Source organism: Xenopus laevis, chromosome 6S (genome assembly GCF_017654675.1).
Source record: "Xenopus laevis strain J_2021 chromosome 6S, Xenopus_laevis_v10.1, whole genome shotgun sequence".
NCBI classification, from domain to species: Eukaryota; Metazoa; Chordata; class Amphibia; order Anura; family Pipidae; genus Xenopus; species Xenopus laevis.
In genome coordinates, this window is record NC_054382.1 from 23,552,001 (window position 1) to 23,572,923 (window position 20,923).

Here is a 20,923-nt window from a genome sequence, read left to right on the forward strand (position 1 = left end):
GCCCCCCATGCATACCTCCCAACATTTTGGAAATAGAAAGAGGGACAAAAAGATCTAAAAAATTTTTTTTGACAATGCCCATTTTTGTGACCACACCCCCCCTAATTAACATTTCATTTTCCAACATTTGGCAGGTTATGAAAGTTTGAACACATTTCTGTAGTTATTACAGTTTAGCTAATGAAGGTGAATTGCCCTGTAAGCTGCAAATCACAGTTTCCCCCAGGAGACCTGCTTATTGTTACAATTGTTTCTTTGCGTATCTTAAATTGTTACAAATGTATCAAATTTCACCTGCCACCTATTCCGGGCTCCCTGCCAAAGGCCAATTAAGTTTTAGAAACGTTGTATCTTTTTCTGGCTGATCTGGCTGTTCAGTGCAGGAGATCAAAGAGAAAGTCGGGACATTTCAGTAACCATCCGGAACTGCCGGTTGAGCTGTCAAAATCGAGACTGTGCCCAGTTGTGCCCTTGTAGAAGTGGGTCGAGGGCAATACCCCTAATTGCACTAGAACAGCTGGAATTACGGAGTGACTTTTTGCTGCCACTGGTAACTTGTGGACTGCTCGTGCCGAGTTTCTCAACCTGCCTCATGGCAGCAGGACCCCTGGCAGTGCAGTGAGTTACATTCTTTTCAATGTATGTAGAGAAACAAAATGCCATAAAATGAAAGTTGTGCCTTATAGGAAATTCTAGTTAATATACAGCTGAATTGTCTGTCTAATAAACAGTTAGACGTTGGTCATTTTCTTTGTCAGAAACTACAATAGGGGGCAGATTTATCAAGGGTCGAAGTGAATTTGAGGGAATTTTCGAAGTAAAAAAATTCCAAATTCAAAGTAATTTTTTGGATACTTCGACCATCGAATAGGATACTACGACTTCGAGTTCGATTTGAAGTAAAATCGTTTGAATATTCGACCAATCGATACTCAAAGTACTGTCTCTTTAAAAAAAACTTTGAATCGTTCGATTCGAAGGATTTAATCGTTCAACCGAACGATTTTACTTCGACCGCAGGATACCCAAATTCGATGAAAAAAACCTCGACTTCGATATTCGAATTCAAAGTATTTCAATTCAATGGTCAAATTTCAAAGTATTTTTAACTTCGAAATTCAACCCTTGATAAATCTGCCCCTAGCTGTATCAGCAGAGTTTTCCCAGGTACATGACCTATAGAAGCCATTAGCTTTGGAGTTAGATGCTTGATGACTAGGAATCAAAAAAACTAAAATTATATTTTTATATAAATGACAACATGGTGATTCAGAACAATCAGAAGAATCAGAGAAAAACACCCCAAAGTGCTCCATACATCTCACACGCAATACCAATGTCAACAGTTTGAGCCGATCAGTTTATTGGAGAAAATTCTGTAACCATACATTATCTCTCTTGTAACTTATTGGCTAAGAGCAATGTTGGTCTGGCCCACTGGGATACCAGGAAAACTCCCGATGTTATTGGGCCCTTTTGCTTCTAAACATTTGGCGTATTTCATGGTCATTTCCGATTTCTTTATGGGGAAAATGCCTAATAATGGAAGAATATTGTAAGTATATATAAAAGACTAGGTGAATAAAGAGCTTGAGTGAGTAAAGGAGGAACAATTGTTTGGAAAGGTCAACTGTCTAAGGTTTTCTGGTGGGCTCACGTTCTTTGGTTTTCTGGTGGGACCAAGGTCTAAGGCTTTCTGGTGGGCCGCTGGCTTGTTTAAAGATGTCAACCTGCCGTGATTGGTTGTCACAAAGTAACAGATCATCCCTAAACTTGTCATTGGCACTGCTGAAAATTTCAGGAGGGATTTATGCCTTTTCAATTGCTGGGTTTTGGAATAAATTTAGGTGCACATTATGGGAAACAGAAGTCTGGCTTGTTGATGAATGTCAGCTGGACAGGGATGTTGAACCAATGAGGTGAGTTGAGAAACTCACCTCAGGTGGCACAGCCCCACCAATCCCTAAAAATATCAATAATGGTAACGTTAAGAGCCGAATTTTATGTTTTCAATTTGGCTCCTCTAGTGCAGAGAGTGCAATTGCACTAATCTGCTCTAGCATCATGGACTCCCTCTAGGGAGTCAAAACTGGATGACTCAGCTCCCTCTTTCGCTGCTCAATGAAGATTCGCACACTCGTTGTCAGCAACTTTGGTGGGGAGAACTGGGCCCAGGGAAGTTGTGCGCTTGCAGGAAGGTGAGAGGCAAGGAAGTTACAGTTGCCCCTGTAAATATTTTTTTTCGCTGGGATGACTCCTGAAAAAAATCAATGTGCAAACATTATCATCAGGAAATCCTACTTAAAGTGGAAGAAAGCCAATGATGATTTTCCATACCTGAGTAAACAGCTCTAAACACTGTCTCTGTTTGTCTAGGATAGCAGCTGCCATATTAGCTTAGCGTGACATCACATCCCTACTCACTCGTAGCTCTGGGCTCAGATTATAGCAGTGAGTGGAGGAGCAAACTGAGCATGCTCAAGCCCTAGCCCTGGAGGTTTAAGCTGAAACAGGAAGTCTGATACAGAAGCCCATGTGTACACAATAGAAGGAAAGAAATGCTGTGTATCTTTTGACAGAGGACTCAGAGCAGCATTAGTTTGAGGGTTTACTGGTGTATTTATATAGACCTTTCTGACAAAGCTTACTTAATTTTAGCCTTTCCTTCTCCTTAAAGGTTTCTGTTCTCTGTTTTACGCATAGCAGTAATTTACGTTTTGGAAGCTGTACATTTTGGGGGTTTATAACAATTTTAATTCATTTAGACAGTAACAGAGCTTAAAAAATCGATGCGCTCTGTATTACTACAAATTAAATTGGCATTGTGCGTAACTATTGGCAGCTACCAAGGACTTTTAATCAGGCTGTCATTTATAAATGATGTTTACTTTAACCTAATGGTATTCAGAACCATGATCAAGTAGGGAAGTCCACAGATTCCTATAACCGTGCCTTATTTTATTACAGTTATTTAGATACAGTGCGTACTGTATGCGTTGAGAGAACCATGATTGACATGATTGGCAGTGCACACTGTGCAATTATGTGTGATTATTAATTACCGGGTTTGCTTATTAGACCATGAAAACAGCCTTCTCATTATACATGGTAAACAACCACCCTTGCATCACTGACCTCTTGCACTGAGAACCCCAATTAATCTGCACAATCACTCACAGACTATTGTTTTGACCACCACTATATTGCCCATCTAACAGATATATACAATTTAAAAAAATATCCAATTCTACCCAGTGAAAAAAAGCAGTATAATGTGCATTTAACCCTAACAGATTGCAGGTTCTTGAAATGATGTGCCACAAAGCAACAAGGATCAGCCCTCCCCAAATGCCCCATCTAATAGATATTTAAATTAAGAAATATTCAATACAGGTATGGGATCCGTTATCCGGAAACCCATTATCCAGAAAGCCCTGAATTACAGAAAGGTTGTCTCCCATTATAATCAAAGAATCCAAATTTTTAAAATTGATTTCCTTTTTCACTGCAGATATGTATATAATACCGTCAGTAGTACAAATATTGGATACATTATATGGAAACCCATTATCCAGAAAATTCAGAATTACCGAAGGGCCATCTCCCATAGATGCCATTTTATCCAAATAATCCAATTTTTTCTAAATGATTTCCCTTTTCTGTGTAATAATAAAACAGTAACGCATACTTGATCCAAACTAAGATATACTTAAAGGGATCCTGTCATCGGAAAACATGTTTTTTCCAAACACATCAGTTAATAGTGCTACTCCAGCTGAATTGTGCACTGAAATCCATTTCTCAAAAGAGCAAACAGATTTTTTTATATTCAATTTTGAAATCTGACATGGAGCTAGACATTTTGTCAATTTCCCAGCTGCCCCCAGTCATGTGACTTGTGCCTGCACTTTAGGAGAGAAATGCTTTCTGGCAGGCTGCTGTTTTTCCTTTTCAATGGAACTGAATGTGTCTCAGTGAGACATGGGTTTTTACTATTGAGTGTTGTTCTTAGATCTACCAGGGAGCTGTTATCTTGTGTTAGGGAGCTGCTATCTGGTTACCTTCCCATTGTTCTTTTGTTTGACTGCTGGGGGGGGGAAAGGGAGGGGGTGATATCACTCCAACTTGCAGTACAGCAGTAAATTGAGTGATTGAAGTTTATCAGAGCACAAGTCACATGACTTGGGGCAGCTCGGAAAATGACAATATGTCTAGCCCCATGTCAGATTTCTAAATTGAATATAAAAAAATCTGTTTGCTCTTTTGAGAAATGGATTTCAGTGCAGAATTCTGCTGGAATCCCTTTAATTCTTATTGTAAGCAAAACCGGCCTTTTGGGTTTATTTAATGTTGACATGATTTTCTAGTAGACTTAAACTATGAAGATCCAAATTATGGAAAGATCCATTATCTGGAAAACCTCAGATTCCAAGCTTTCTAGATAACAGGTCGATACCTGTACATCCAATGGAAACAGCAGTGTAATGTCCATTTACCCCGGCCCTAACAGATTTCATAGGCACCCTAATACCAAAAGGTTGCCATACACGGGCCGATAAAAGCTGCCGACAGACCGAGTCGGCAGCTTATTGGCCCATGTATGGGGCCCTCCGATGGGCTTTGCGATCGATATCTGGCCGAAAGTCAGGCCAGATGTCGATCGGAGGGGACTAGAAATCCCATCGGATCATGGCCGCATCGGTTCTTTGATGCAGTCCCGCGATCCGACCGCCCGTTACCCATCGTTAGGATCCGATCGTTGGGTCCTAGGGCCCACGATCGGATCATCCCGATATTACCCACCTCAAGGTGGGCATATCAGGGAGAGATCCGCTCATTTGGCGACATCGTGAAACGAGCGGATCTCTCCATGTATGGCCACCTTTAGGTTGTAGGTTGGTAAGATTCTGTGCCAGGGTAAGGATCAGCCATTTCCAAATGCCAATTACCACCTAAACTTGCAGCACAATCCAGCAACAGAGCTAAATGAAGGGCGACTTGTTAAGTATCATTACCACCAGCTCAGAACATACATAGTATAGTTTCTGTATTGCTCATGGGTCAATTTGAGAAGAAGCATTGAGCCCAGGGTGGAAGGACACTAAATTTCACCCCTATATATATTTGGCATAGGTGCCCATATGAGTAAGAGAAAAATGTGGGTTCCTGAGTCCAATAGCTAATAGGCTTAATAATGACTCTATTAACTGTTTGGCTTCAGCACCCACATCTTTAATATTACTCACCTACCCATCGCTATATGGCTTGGGCATCCAGGCGTGCACGCTCTCTCTCTCCCTCTCTCCCTCTCTCTATAGACATATTATATAAATATAAAATTTTACTTGATTTTACTTGATATTACACGCTTCGTTAGTGATTAACTATCTTCAAGTATCTGTCTTACTCTTAAATGCTGCAGTCACTTTCACCAATGGAAAAATAAGCAAATCTGCATGAATTACCGGTGGGAAATATTTTAAAACACACACTCTAAATTTCCCTTCCAGTAAATAAGCCAAGAATGCAAATTCACTTTGCTTTTTTTTTTTTTAATGAATGGTGCTATTTGTAGCAACGTTACAGAAAGCTAAACATGAACGCTTTCTAACAAGTTATCCTTCTATCTAATCAGGTTATGTCAAGCCGGGTCAGACCATCAATCAAATCTATTGTAATAAATTATCTGTTTTATCTTAACCACTGATTGTGCCATTTTATTCTCGAAGGTTGAGGAACGTGAAAACTTTCAGATGGCCTTCTCTGGTTGGAACTATGATTACAGGGGAGACTGTTTAGTATTGTCATATATTTCTCGATTTCAAAAAAAGACAAAGAATTCTTAAAATGACGATCATTTCATTAAACACATTTACAGGGAGTATTATATATGCAAATATTCCAACTAAACATATATAAATATTATATGCTTGAATATTGTTGTTCATGCATTCTCCAAAAACCAAGGCTTATTATTATATAATTATACATCAATAATTATCAATATGGCCACTGGGCTTATTTTATTCTACTGAGCAATATCGTTTATCTCAATGAATTCAAGTATGCCGAGATGGAATCCAGTGAGTTATGGCAACATATTTCAGGGGACCTACTGTAAATCATACTGATTGGATATATTACCCCTTCTACGTATGCCCTGCTTGCTTGGTACCCAAGAGGTTCAGATCAGTTCTATCCATATATAAATAGTATATGCTTTAATATTGTTACCCTTGGTTAATGCAGTCTCCAAAGACCAAGGTTTACATAAGATCCATCTCATGATAACACTGTTACACTGGACCAATACGGACCAATAAAGCTATACAGAAAGGGTGTTACTACAGAGGAAGTTGCAGTAGGGCCCAGAATAGTAGAAGGCCCATTGAGGCTCTAGTTACCGAGCCCAGTAACATCTAGTTACGCCACTGCTATAGAGATTTCTTTTACCCATTACATATCTGTGGGCATTACAGTGGTGCCAGTGCCTTGAAGCACTGGCACCCAGGATTGAGTCCAGGCAGGGCACTATCTGCAAGCAGAGTCAGACTGGGTCAGCGGGACATCAGGTAAAAACCTGCTGGGCCCGTCATCCCAAATATGCACCCATCTATGGCCCGCGCTGCTCCTGATCTCGCCCTCTTCCAGCCCCGATCGCGGCCCTAACTACAGGAAATGTATGTGCGGTTTGCGCGGAAAGGGGGTTGTGACTAAGGGGGGTCCCTGGAGAGGGGGTTGTGGTAGAGCCAGGGGAGCCAGAGCGGGGGTTGGGGTGCCCTGTGGTGGAAGCCCTGGTGGGTCTCCGACCAGCCAGTCTGACAATGTATGCGAGGAGTGTGTGAAGGTTTCCTCCAGGTACTCTGGTTTCCTCCCACACTCCAAAAACATACAGGCAGGCTCAGGGGCGATCCTGGCCCCTCCGCCGCCTGAGGCAGCAGCAGTTGCTGCTGCCCCCCCTCCCCTGGAAATTCGCTCTTAAAGTACCAGGAGCAGCATTTTTGCTGCCCCTGGTACCTAGTGGGGCGCTGCCACCTCATTAGCGAAGCACCCCTGGGCAGGCTAATTGGCTCCTGGTAAAATTCACGACAGTATGTATAAACGTGAAAAAGACCTTAGATTGTAAGCTCCACTGGGGCAAGGGAATGATGCATAATCTCTGTTAAGTGCTGCAGAATATGTCAGTGCTATATAACTAAACAAATAATACTATATTCAGAATCTCACTTTGCAGTTTACAAATGACTGGAATGGGCAAAGCTACTGTACACATAAAGATTAAAAAAAGTTCAAATAGGCATTTTGAGCCTAAAGATTCTCAGTTACTAGTAGGATATGAAAGTTGTGATTATACAGCAGTTGAATGGTTCAATATTGTACACCCTTGGTGTAAATACTAAAAATGCATTTCTACTGAATGCTTTTGACAATTTTACCAACAACCACCTCTCGCCAAGGTGGCAATCTAATGCCCAAGGCAAATTCCCATTCTGCCCTACCAAAAACTGCCCTTGCTGCCTTCAGTTTTCTGTAATGCTGTTAAGGGAAAAAATGATGGAATAAGTTGTGATGGGAGTGGGAGTTTTTGTTATTTTGTTTTGAATCCTCTGTAAATGATTAACCTTCTTACATAATGGGACTTCTGGATTGTGCTCTCAGGCCAAGCTCAGTTAATTTCCCCTGATGAACAAATATAGCAGTTCAAGTTATAGAAAAATCTAATTGTGGGTTTGTTTTTAACACTCACTATGTATCTACTCATGTATTCATATTTATAAGTGTAATAATCAGAGTTGTTTTGTAGGGAAACCCAGGGGAAGGGAATTCCAAGCTCTTATTTGTCTTGGGGGTTTCTACTTTCAAGTATGAAATATCTGCAATGATGAGAAGCTTTGGATGCATTCAGGATTGTGAACCTAAATATTTCCATACCGCTGCTATAGAATATCAACTCCATCATATTACAGTATATTGGCTGCCTGACGGAGTTTTCAGAGCAACAGCTGGGTAAGGTTCCTACATACTAGATACAGGTATGGGAACCATTATACAGAAACCCATAATCCAGAAAGCTCCAAACTATGGAAAGGCCATCTCCCATTGACTCCATTTTATTCAAATATTCCAAATTTTTCAAAATGATTTCCTTTTTCTCTGTAATAATAAAACAGTAGCATGTATTTGATCCAAACTAAGATATACTTAATCCTTATAAGAAGCAAAACCAGCCTATTGGGTTGATTTAATTTTCTCATAATTTTCTAGTAGACTTAAAGGGGTTGTTCACATTCAAACAACTAATTGGTTTCAGATAGATCACCAGAAATAACGACTTTTTCCAATTACTTTCTGGTTTCTATTTGTGACTGTTTGTCTAATATTGAAGTGTAACGTGTCATTTTTCACTTTCTAAAGCAGCTCTGGGAGGGGGGTCGCCGACCCCATAAACAGTTCTATATTGATACATTTAATGGATTCATTTCTTATCTTTGTCCCTGAATAGCAGAATCCCTTGATTTCATTAGAGGCAGCTGTTAGAATTGATACAATAGTTGCTAATACTCCAGCGATGCTGCTGAGAAATGTATCAACTAAATGTTGCAAAATTGTAGTAGTTTAGAGTCTGCACCTGAATTACTGAGCTGCCAGACTCAAAACACCAGAGACAGGGACATTCAACTTTAAACTTAGATTTTGGAAAAACAGTATAAAAAATAAATAATGGAAAGTAATTGAAAAAAGTCTTTATTTCTGGGGAACAATCTGAAAACAACTGAACTTAAAAAAGAGTTTGGAAGGTGAACCCCTTTAAGGTATGAAGATCCAAATTACAGAAAGCGCCGTTATCTGGAAAACCCCAGGTCCCAAGCATTTTGGATAACAGGTCCCATACCATCTCTTTTCTTCTACAAGTACAGATTGCAATTAAAGGTTAAGACTTAAGGTGCTGAACCTTTAATTCAGCACTTGATAGTAACCATATTGTACCTGTGTCGTTAACCTTTTTGTCTTTATCACATTTCCTGAGCATGATAAGCTGACCTCCGATATATATATATATATATATATACTTTCCTGAAGATGGCTTGCGTGTGAGAGCCGAAACATTGAAATAAAGGCATTTGTTTTTTGCACCTGACAAGTCCTTGGAGTGCGGTTTGTGTGATGTGAATATATATATATATATATATATATATATATATATATATATATATACAGGGTCGGACTGGGCCGACGGAACACCGGGAAAATACACAGTGTGCCCTGTCCCTCTTGGGTCCCTACCGGCCCGCTCCCCCCGATCTGCCAGCCCACAAAAGAAAACAATGATGTGCTGGAACCCAGTGGGCCCCCCAAAGCTCCAGTCTGACCCTGCATAGATTCGATAGAATCGTCAGCTGCTTGGGTGCTGGTTATATCACAATATAAATGATACAAAAAATGAACCGCACTCGCAGGACTTGTTTGGTGCAAAGAAAAGCTGGTTTTATTCCGACGTTTCGGCTCCTATACTCGAGCCTTCTTCAGGAACTGGTTTGGTGCAAAGAAAAGCTGGTTTTATTCCGACGTTTCGGCTGAAACTTCCCGAAGAAGGCTCGAGTATAGGAGCCGAAACGTCAGAATAAAACCAGCTTTTCTTTGCACCAAACAAGTCCTGTGAGTGTGGTCCCTTTTTTGTATAATATATATAATATATATATATATATATATATATATATATATATATATATATATATTTATGAGAGGTCACTACTAGGATACCTGGAAAAGTCCAGGACGGAGCTTATTTATGCCCCAGGTTCCTAACAGAGTGGTTCCAGGACTGCTAGTCCAGCCCGGGTGTTTTGAGTTGAAGATTTAGCATCCAGATGTCAATTTCCTCCAGAAAAGTTTACAGTAGGTAACACTCAGCACATGCCTGCCTGAAATGACTGATACTCTCCAGGACGTTATTCTTCATATATTCATATATGGGGAACAGTGTGATACCACTAGGAAAAATGGCAGTTTGTAGAGATTTACAAACAGTTTTGTGCCAATGCCATAATCGGGCAGCGAGGGAGAGTAATAGAGTTTACACTGCAACAACTATAATTTCTATAAGAGCTCACAGTTTTGGAGAGATTACCTAAAATATTGTCTATATAAGTTAACACTGCTGCTGTTAGAGAGATTTACAAACTGTGTGCAAATGTCACATTAATAGACAGGCATGGCACCTTTTATCCAGAATGGGGGTTTCTGGATAAGGAATATTTCTGTAATTTGGATCCCCGTGCCTTAAGTCTACTAAAAAATGATTTACACGTTAATCACACCCAATATGATTGTTTTACCTCCAATAAGGATTAATTATATTTGAGTTGGCATAATATTCAAAGTACTGTCTTATTATTACAATTATTTTTAAAAAATGTAATTATTTGATTGAAATGGAGTCTAATGGAAAGAGCCATGTCATAATTCGGAGCTTTCTGGATAATGGGTTTCCGGATAACATATCCTATACCTGTGTAAATTGACATTGTTGCTGAGACAGAACCACAAACTGTGTGCAAATGTTACATAAATATATTTGGGTATGAAAGGGAGAGTAGTGCAGTCACAAGGGTTACTATAACTATGACTCACGTGAGTTTTTGGAGAGAAGTAGAAAGTGTATTTATATGTTATATGAAGAAGTAAGGATATTGGGTGGTGGGGAAAGTAGTGTCTAAATGGTTCCACTGAGGTTGTTGCTTTTAGATAGTTTTACAGGCAAATGTTATACAGGTATTGAACCTGTTATCCAGAATGCTCAGGACCTGGGGTTTTCCGGATAATGGATATTTACGTAATTTGGATCTTCATACCTTAAATCTACTAGAAAATCATGTAAACATTAAATAAACCCAATAAGCTGCTTTTACTTCCAATAAGGATTAATTATACCTTTGTTTGGATCAAGTACATGGTACTGTGTTACTAATACAGAGAATAAGGAAATCATTTTAAAAAGTTGGATTATTTGATTATAATGGGAGTCTATGGGAGGCTGCCTTTCAGTAATTCAGAGCTTTCTGGATCCAGAATGGGGGTTTCTGGATAAGGAATATTTCTGTAATTTGGATCCCCGTGCCTTAAGTCTACTAAAAAATGATTTACACGTTAATCACACCCAATAGGATTGTTTTACCTCCAAGATTAATTATATTTGAGTTGGAATAATATTCAAAATACTGTCTTATTATTACAATTATTCAAACAAAAAAGTAATTACTTGATTAAAATTGAGTCTATGGGAAAGGGCCATGTCATAATTCGGAGCTTTCTGGATAATGGGTTTCCAGATAACAGATCCGATACTTGTATTAATAGATAAGGACACTGGGTAGAAAGGGAAATTAGCGCAGGGAAAATATAATGGTGACTGTCTATGTAAGCTCATATAGTTGTTTTAGGAGAGATTTACATAAATGTTTTATGAAATAATTAAGGAATGCAGGGAAAGTAGTGCACTGAGAAGTGTTACACTGCAAGAGCCATGTAATTATGTGTAAAAGCTCACAGAACTGTCTGTATAAGTGCACCAGGCCATTGCTATTGATTCTACAGGCCATGGTTTTCTATCTGCAACGTTATTTATTACCCTCAGCCCCTTCTCTAATAACCACTCCACCAAGGCAGGAGAAGAGTCAGATAAACGCACTGCTTAAAAGCTTCCAGGATTTGCTCCATTCCCGATGGCACGCCGCTGCCTCGCTGCTAAACACCTTGCCCTGAAACTTCCAGCCCTGACGCATTTCCCTAAACTGGAGCTTTTGACAGCAGTTTAAGCAGATTATGGCGGTTCCATGAACATCTGTGAATTTAGGTTAATCTTTAGGTTAACTGCCAGCAAATGTAGACCTCCCGCCCCGCGCCTGCTTCTCCCCCAGATACATCCCTGGGAAACGAATGAGCAGCACGCAGGTGTGCGGGGGCGGGTGTTAGTACCACTAAGGTAACAGTAAAACCCCATTTGGGAGAAGTCTGTGCGCTCTCTGTCTCTTGCCCAGGAATCCCCAATCGTTTTCACCCATGAGCAACATTCAGATGTAAAAAGAGTTGGAGAGCAACACAAGCATGAAAAATGCTCCTGATGGAGCCAAATAAGGGCTGTGATTGGCTATTGGTAGCCCCTATGTGGACTGGCAGCTCTGTTTAGTAGGACATCTGTTTTTTATGCCTTCAAAACTTGCCTCCAAGCCTGGAATTTAAAAAATAAGCCCCTACTTTGAGGCCACTAAGAGCAGCATCCAAGGGTTTTGGGGACATGTTGCTCACGAGCTACAGGTTGGGAATCACTGCTCTTGCCAATACTACCAAGAAGCATTCACAGTGGCATTCACACTACCTCTACTCTTGCCATTGATCAGTCACTTGGCCCATCTAATAAAGTTCAAAAGCAACTTTTTCTACTCAGATGCCAACGATCATTGCTACTGTCATTTAAAGCCCCTCGCCCAGTGGTTGTAATTGCTTCTAATAATCCTTTTAATGCCAATTATTAATAGACATGTAGGATCATTGTAATGCTATCTACTTTCTTATGCATTTTAGTGGCAGAATTCAAACACATGAATATCTCCAAGGCAGTTGAAGGCTGCTGAGACCAGGGATCAGTATTCATTCGATGAATCGTATTCTAACAACAAAAACAACAAAAAATATGCGATTATTGCAGTATGACGTCATTTATGGACAAAGTGACGCCAGCAGAGGCAGGGAACTATGTACAAAGGAAACCCCTGACATTGGGACAATGAAAAGGTAAAAAGTAAGAGCGAAAGAACAAGTTAGAAGTGTCTCTAGGGCAGGTGGAACTTTTTTTCAAGTGAAGCTGCGACAGTTGCGACAGCGCGACTGTACAGGAATAGGGTAAGGGGGGAGGAATAAGGGAAGAAATGGCGTTACCGGTAGTGAGGAGGTGTCAGGCTTGCGGAGAGGCCCCTTGAAAACTCCCTTGATGGTGCGAAAGTGTCCGTTGCTGAGGTGCGTGGAGCTGATGACAAGGTAATAGCACGCCATGCGGACTCCACTCTCCCATATGTGCGCAGCCGGGGTGGGCCAGACGAGCACTGGCAGCAGCGACTATGATGCCCAGCGGGCAGACAGCTCCATCCACCGCTCCCCGGTCCGATCCTGCCCCATGCGATGCGTCCAACGCTGTGAGCAATGTGACAGTAGCGCTCATATATCGGAAATGACAGTTAGCGAGTGAGATCCACAGATGGAGCTCGGGCTGTCACTGAATGAACGTGATGAGCCACATCATAATCCGCTTGTCCGGGTTAGTAGCCCAAAACCCGAGAGTCCCCATGCTGTGGGCAGCCCATCCTCTCAGCACAGCGACCCCCTTTATTTCTTCTTCTCCCAAATCTGGAGTGACAAAAGCAATCTGTGGACAAAAGCGCAGGACTCACTGGCTGCTACTGGCGCTCAGCGATAGGGAAGCAGCTTGTTGGCTCATTGACAAAGCCAGGAGCGTCTAATCGCCCCCATTTACCACGTTAACTTTCAGCAGACTCGCAGCTTTCCGTGCACTCTGTGTGTGTCTAGCTCGGAGCTCTGAGCAACTGCCGCTTCCATTCTCCACCCCCATCTCTCCATTCTCTCTCTCTCTCTGCTACCTGCCAGCTCCAGCCCTGGCTCAGTATTAAGCAGAGAGAGAGCTGCAGGGTCCTAATTCACAAGAGCAACAGGGACTTCCAGTTTAGGGGAAGCCAAATATAGAATTTACCAGAATACCCTCATAATCCACGTTTTATTGCCATTTAACCTCTGTCTCTCCTTGGCTCATTGGAGCTGTTCTGCAGTATGTGGGTGATTGCTTTGCTTGTATGTGTGGGTGCTTTACTCTGCCAGTGCCATCCTGCTCACAGACACACACATTCTGCCTTTCCTGCTGCCAATATTTAACTCTCTTCCTGCTGTCCTGGAAATAATGGGGAGACTGATTTTAATAGTAAAGCATAATATTCCTTTATTAAAGGGATACTGTCATGGGGAAAAAAAATGTTTATTTTTAAAGTGCATCAGGTAATGGTGCTGCTCCAGCAGAATTATGCACCGAATCCATTTTTAAAAAGATTCAAACAGATATTTAATTTTAAAATCTGACATGGGGCTAGACATATTGTCAGTTTCCCAGCTGCTCCCAGTCATGTGACTTGTGCTCTGATAAACTTCACTCACTCTTTACTGCTGTACTGCAAGTTGGAGTGACATTACCCCCTCCCTTCTACCCCCCAGCAGCCAAACAACAGAACAATTGGAAGGTGACCAGATAGCATCTCACTAACACAAGATAACAGCTCCCTGCTAAGAACAGCACTTAAAGGACCAGTAACATCAAAACATTTAATTGTTTTAAAGTAATTAAAATATCATGCAGTGTTGCCCTGCACTAGTAAAACTGCTGTGTTTGCTTCAGAAACACTACTATAGTTTAGCTGCAGTGTAGCCATGGGGGGAAGCTATTTAAAGGAGAAAAGACAAGTTACACATCAGATAAGCTCTGTAGAACATAATGTTATCTGTTATCCACTTATTATCCTGTGCCATATAGCCTTTTTTCAATTTCCTCCATTACTACTCAGCAGCTTGTTTACATGAACTATAGTTGTGTTTCTGTAGCAAACAGATCAGTTTTACCAGTGCAGGGCAACACTGCATGACATTTTCATTACTTTAAAACACTTTAAGTTTTTGGTGTTACTGTTCCTTTAAAATTCTTTAGTATACATAGAAGAAAAAAAAACAGTAAGACAAATTAAACTTTAAAATCGCAAAGCCTTTATTAAGAACTAACTTACCAAAACTCTGCTTCCGCTCTTCTTCAGTAAAGGCGACACAGCGTCGATCCATCGTGCGGGGCTCAATTTCTCCTCCCTGGTTATCTCCTGTAAGGAAGGCAGGGAGGAGAAATCGAGCGCCGCACAATGGATCACCCGATCGCTTTCTGAAGAGGAGTACAAGCAGAGTTTTGGTAAGTTATTTCTTAATAAAGACTTTGCAATTTTAAAGTTTAATTTGTCTTGGTAGTTTTTTTTTCCGATGTATACTAACGACTTTTTAAAAAAAAATTTTTGATGTTACTGGTCCTTTAAAGGGGTTGTTCACCTTTGAGATAACTGCTAGTATGATGTAGAGAGTCATATTCTGAGACAATTTTCAATTGGTTTTAATTTTTAATTTTTGAAGGCTTTTGAGTTCTTTAGCTTTTTATTCAGCAGCTCTTCAATTTGCATCTTAAGCAATCTGGAAACTAGGGTCCAAATTACCCTAACAACCATGCATTGATATGAATAAGAGACTGGAATATGAATAGGAGAGGCCTGAATAGAAGGATCAGTAATAAAAAGTAGCAATAACAATACATTTGTAGCCTTACAGAGCATTTGCGATGCCCATTTGAAAGCAGCAAAGAGTCAAAATGAAAAGGCAAATAACTATAAAACTATACAAAATAAATAATAAAAATCGATTGAAAAGTTGCTTAGAATTGACCGTTCTATACATAATATATAACATACATAAATAAAAGTTACCTTTACGGTGAACCACCCCTTTAATAGAAAAATCCAGGTTCCACTGCGACACGTTCAGTTACATTGAGTAGGAGAAACAACAGCCTGCAAGAAAGCAGTTTCATCATAAAGTGCTGGCTCTTTCTGAAAGCACATGACCAGGCAAGATGACCCGAGATGCACCTACACACTAATATTACAAGTATCCAAAATATTCAAAATATTACCAGCAAGTGTACAAAAAAATACACTTGCTGGTTCAGGTATGAAATTTTATATTGTAGAGTGAATTATTTGCAGTGTAAACAGTGTCATTTAGAAATAAAAACTACACCAGAGTCCTGCAGCGGGTCGGGTACCCGCGGGTTACCTGCAAAAACCAGCTGCTACCCTGCTGGTTACGGGTAGAAGTTCCGGGTGCGGGTATAGACGGATCAGCAGGTCTCGGGTCAGGCCGCGGGTTTCTCAATAGCGATTCTTCTGATCACGCCTACTTCCGATGATGTCACTTCCGGTTTACAATGACAGCACTTCTTGATAATTGATGGTCAGCGGGTCCGGGTTGCCGATAAGGTACTTGTGGGTCGGGTAGTGGGTCCAAGTGAGTAAGAATGCAGGTGGGTCGAGTGAAAAGAGAAATATGGCAGCTTCAAATTCTAATTAGAGAGAAGTTTCTTATGTACAGATATGTGAGTAGGAATATGGTGGTAGAACTCAACTGGTTACATTTACTTTGGGATTCCTGCATATTGGAATTGTTTCCTACTGGGAGCCAGTCACTCTATACGGCTGCATGTGGCTTTCACTGTCTTATTTCTAAAAGAGACTCTAGGCAATGTAACATTAGATCTGATAGGCTCTACACCAACCAATCTGTATGCAAATGATATGCAGCTCTATAGGAATAAATAAGGATGTGATTCTTAAAGGGAAAAACATACCCCCTGTTTGACATGAGCTGATTCAATTGGGCTTATGTAGAAAAGGTGTGAACTTCCAGAAATACTCTTAAATGCAGGTATGGGATCCGTTATCCGGAAATACGTCATCCATAAAGCTCCGAATTACAGAAAGGCTGCCTCCCATTATAATCAAATAATCCAAATGTTTAAAAGTGATTTCCTTTTTCTCTGTAGTCATAAAACATTACATTGCACTTGATTCAGGCTAAGATATAAAGAATCAGACTATTGCATTTATTTAATGTTTACATGATTTTCTGGTAGACTTAAGGTATGAAGATCCAAGTTACATAAAGATCTGTTATCCGGAAAACCCCAGGTTCCGAGCATTTTGGATGACAGGTCCCATATCTGATATCAGAACTCCTTCTAGAATTGGCAATGCAGCCGGTATCAGTTTCTAGGTGGGCACTGGTTTTAAGTATGTCAATAGTATGTTATAGTAAGCAACTTTTCAATTGGTGTTCGTTATTTATTTTTTATAGTTTTTGAATTATTTGCCTTTATCGCCTCAATCTTTCCAGCTTTCGAATGGGGATCACTGACCCCATCTAAAAACAAATGCTCTGTAAGGCTACAAATGTATTGTTATTGCTACTTTTTATTACTCATCTTTCTATTCAGGCCTCTCCTATTCATATCCCAGTCTCTTATGCATGGTTGCTGCGGTCATTTGGACCCTAGCAACCAGATTGCTGAAATTGCAAACTGAAGAGCTGCTGAATAAAAAGCTTAATAACTAAAAAAACACAAATAATAACAAATGAAAACCAATTGTAAATTGTTTCAGAATATCCCTCTCTACATCATACGAATAGTTAATCTAAAGGTGAACAACCCCAGCGGCAGGTAAGAAGTAGTCGGCTGTTCTCTGGTGACATTCTAGAATATTTGGTTCAGTGACCAGTAATGACTTTCCGGGCATGGTTCACCTTTAAGGTCAATTTTAGTACGTTACAAAACAGCCGATTCTAAGCAACCTTTGCTTTGGTTTTCATTATTTATTTTTTATAGTTATTTGCCTTTTTCTTCTGACTCTTTGCAGCTTTCAAATGGGCGTCGCTGACCCCTTCTAACAAGCAAATGCTCTGCAAGCCTACACATGCTTTGTTATTGCTAATTTTTATTACTCGTCTTTCTATTCAGTCCCTCTCCTATTTATATTCCCTTCTCTTATTCAAATTAATGAATGGTTGCTAGGGGAATTTGGACCCTAGCTACCAGATTGCTTAAAATGCAAAATTATTTTATTATTGCTGAATAAAAAGCTAAATAACTCAAAAACAGTAAATAATAAAAAATAATAAACAATCACAAATCATCTCCGAATATCAGTCTCTACATCATAATTTAAGTTATCTCAAAGGTGAACAACCCCTTTAAGAATGCCCTCTAGAAATAGGTCATTATGGGGAAAATAGCAACAGATTCACCACTAGAGGGTGCCGGTGACAGTAGGGGGCAAATTCACTAAGATTTGTAGTTGCGCACAGGGGTAGCGTAAGGTTGCGAAGTTGTGCTAGCGTTGATTCGCTAAGTGAAGCGAAGTTACGCTAGCGAAGGTTAATTTGCATACGGCGCCAAATTCAAATTTCAATGGAGGAATACGTAGAATCACTACACAAGCCTGGGAAACCTTCAAAACATCAAATACATTTTTTTTTTGCCCTACACATGTGCCCACTGTATAATTAAGTTGCCATGAGTTAGGAAATGTAGGGGGGAAGGAGGGGAGCCCCAAAAAAATTCTCTATCTTTTTCAGCCTATCACCCATAATATAGAAAACACGCCAGCGTTTTTTGGGACATTCTGCATGCCTATCTGAACAATCCCTGCCTGACGGCTAATCCCTTTTGGGCTATTTGCCACAAGCAGAGTTCCACTTAACCTTCTTATTTGTGCATCTCACATTCCTACTTTATCCTTCTAGTGCCGCGTTCATCGTGTTGCCAATTATGTAATGCTCAGAAGAAGTGATATTTCCCGACTAAGCACATATTGCTCACAAGCACAGAGCTCGGCTAATGAAGAACACATAACTCATGTGCTTTTTTCATAGGTCGTGACAGCATTAATATGGACTGTGCTAAAACACAAATATATCGTTTACGGTGTTACTGTTCTCAAGCATCGGAGAGGGACGGGGAAGACATGGTCAGGTTGGTTTTGGAATGTCAATGGGTGGGTTATGGTTTTTGTTGATGGTGACTAGCCAAAAAGCACCAAGTGGTTTTGAAAGAAAAAAAAAACATTTTTAAATTGTGTTAAAAAATCATACAAAAGTAATGCAGCTTATTTAGAAGGGGTTATGTGATAAAAGGTGCAACGTTTGCTACAGGTCTGATCACTTATTGCAACCGGTGAGTTTTCTGTCTGCTAGACGTTAACAAATTTAAAGGCCTAGTAACAACAAATAGTTTGTTAAAAAAAATGTGTTTGTATATAATGAAAAAAAAACACCAAGACATATTTAACTTTAAAATCACAAAGTCTTTATTAAGAAATAACTTACTGAAACTCCTCTTCAGAACATCCATGATGACATCTATCATGCGGCCAGGGTCGGACTGGGGGGCCCGTGGGCCACCGAGACTGCAGTCCAGGACCCCCCTAAAGCCCCCCATCCCCCTACTGTGATGCGACGTGCGGCACCCCCTCGTCTCGTATGCGCACACGGCACCCCCCTCGGCGTGCATGTGCACACGGAGCCCCATTGGCGCGCACACTGCGCGTTAGCGTAAATCCTTTTTTAAAAAAAAACGAGTATCGGAAGAGGAGGTCTGACCCGGCAGGGGCCCATGAGTATTGGGGCCCACCGGGTTTTTCCCGGTGTCCTGCCAGGCCAGTCCGACACTGCTTGCGGCACTTCATTTGAAACACCTAATCAAATGGTTTTACAGAATTGTGGCACGTTTTATTTAAAGGGGTGGTTCACCATAAAGCCAACTTTAAGTATGTTATAGAATGGCCCACACCCAAATGGGAGTCTCTGATGTACATGTAAAAACCAATGCTCTGTAAAGCTACAAATTTATTGTAATTGCTACTTTTTTTTATTTATTATTATTATTATGTACATAATATATATATATATATATATATATATATATATATATATATATATATATATCTTGTTGTAATGGACAGCACTCCGTTCCAAGTCCTTTACCTGGGTGCTCGGTAAGACCAGTATATAGAATAAAAAAAGACCAGCATCCTGGTGTTGCTGGTCTTTTTTTATTTTTTATATATATATATATATATATATATATATATATATATATATATATATATATATATATATATATATATATATATATATATAAATATATATATATATATATATATAATATTATTTATTATTTATCATCTTTCTATTCAGGCCCTTTCCTCTTCATATTAGAGTCTCTTATTCAAATCAATACATTGTTGCTTGGGGAATTTTGACCCTAGCAACCAGATTGCTGAAATTGCAAACTGGAAAGCTGCTGAATAAAAATCGAAATAACTAAAAAAAAACCCCACAATAATAAAAAATGAAAACCAATAGCAAATTGTCTCAGAAAATCACTCCCTGCATCATTTTAAAAGTGAACCCAAAGGTGAACAACCCCTTAAATGTATCAGCACCATCCATTTCATGTTTCAGGCCAGTTCTTTGATTTGTGTGTTTTCATGGCAATTCTCAGCAGCAGATCAAAGAGCTGTCAGCGCCGAAAAAGGTTATTATTTTAAAAAGAATATTCAATCATGATCTCCCAATCCCAACACACCACCTCCCAGGACGGTGCCTACCACAATAAGAGCCATGATATGTTTATAAGGCTTGCAGAGAATAATATCTATTGGCCAGAGTGTAAGACCTGCCCAGCTGGTATATAACTGTGAATTGATGTGCGAGAGGTTGAACCGTGATTGTGGTTTTATTATAAGGTCACTACGGAGTTAATTAAAGGTGACATGATGATTTGCTTTAACGACCTGAGAGCGGATAAGGTTCATGACAGCCAGTGTAAAGGTATTGAATGTTAAACAGAAATATATTACATTCGTAGGGATGTAGTTATATCTCCCCATTCCCCATGGCATGCCTCATGCATGTGCAAGAATGATGAATTGATCATCAACATACAGAGCCTGATAGTGTCCGGATTCATTAGCTGACGGCTCCAGCTCTCTACCTTGTGATCCCAATTGTTTTTAAGCTGCTGTAAAGAAGGGCCTGTCTTCCAACATGTTATACATCAAGTAGAGGAGAGGCGCTCACCACCTCATTGTTATCCATAAGAACTGCAGAAACGTCTGGCTGCATCTGGATCCTTTATAATTCTTCACTAAGGTTTGGAGACTGAAATACTTTTAAGGGGAACTGTGCAAACTGTACCCCAAGGTTGCTTAACTATTTAAGG

At 40.1% G+C, this 20,923-nt stretch overlaps 1 protein-coding gene across 1 annotated transcript in view; it reads right to left on the reverse strand.

Moving 5' to 3' along the window:
- Positions 1-13,610, reverse strand: part of LOC108719670 (zinc finger protein 804B) — a 256,418-nt gene extending 242,808 nt beyond the window's left edge. Inside the window, exon 1 of the mRNA XM_041568299.1 lies at positions 12,937-13,610. Coding sequence (XP_041424233.1) covers positions 12,937-13,050 — 114 coding nt within the window. The 5' untranslated portion in view covers positions 13,051-13,610. The remainder of the gene's footprint in view (positions 1-12,936) is intronic.
- Between the last annotated feature and the right edge of the window lie 7,313 nt (positions 13,611-20,923).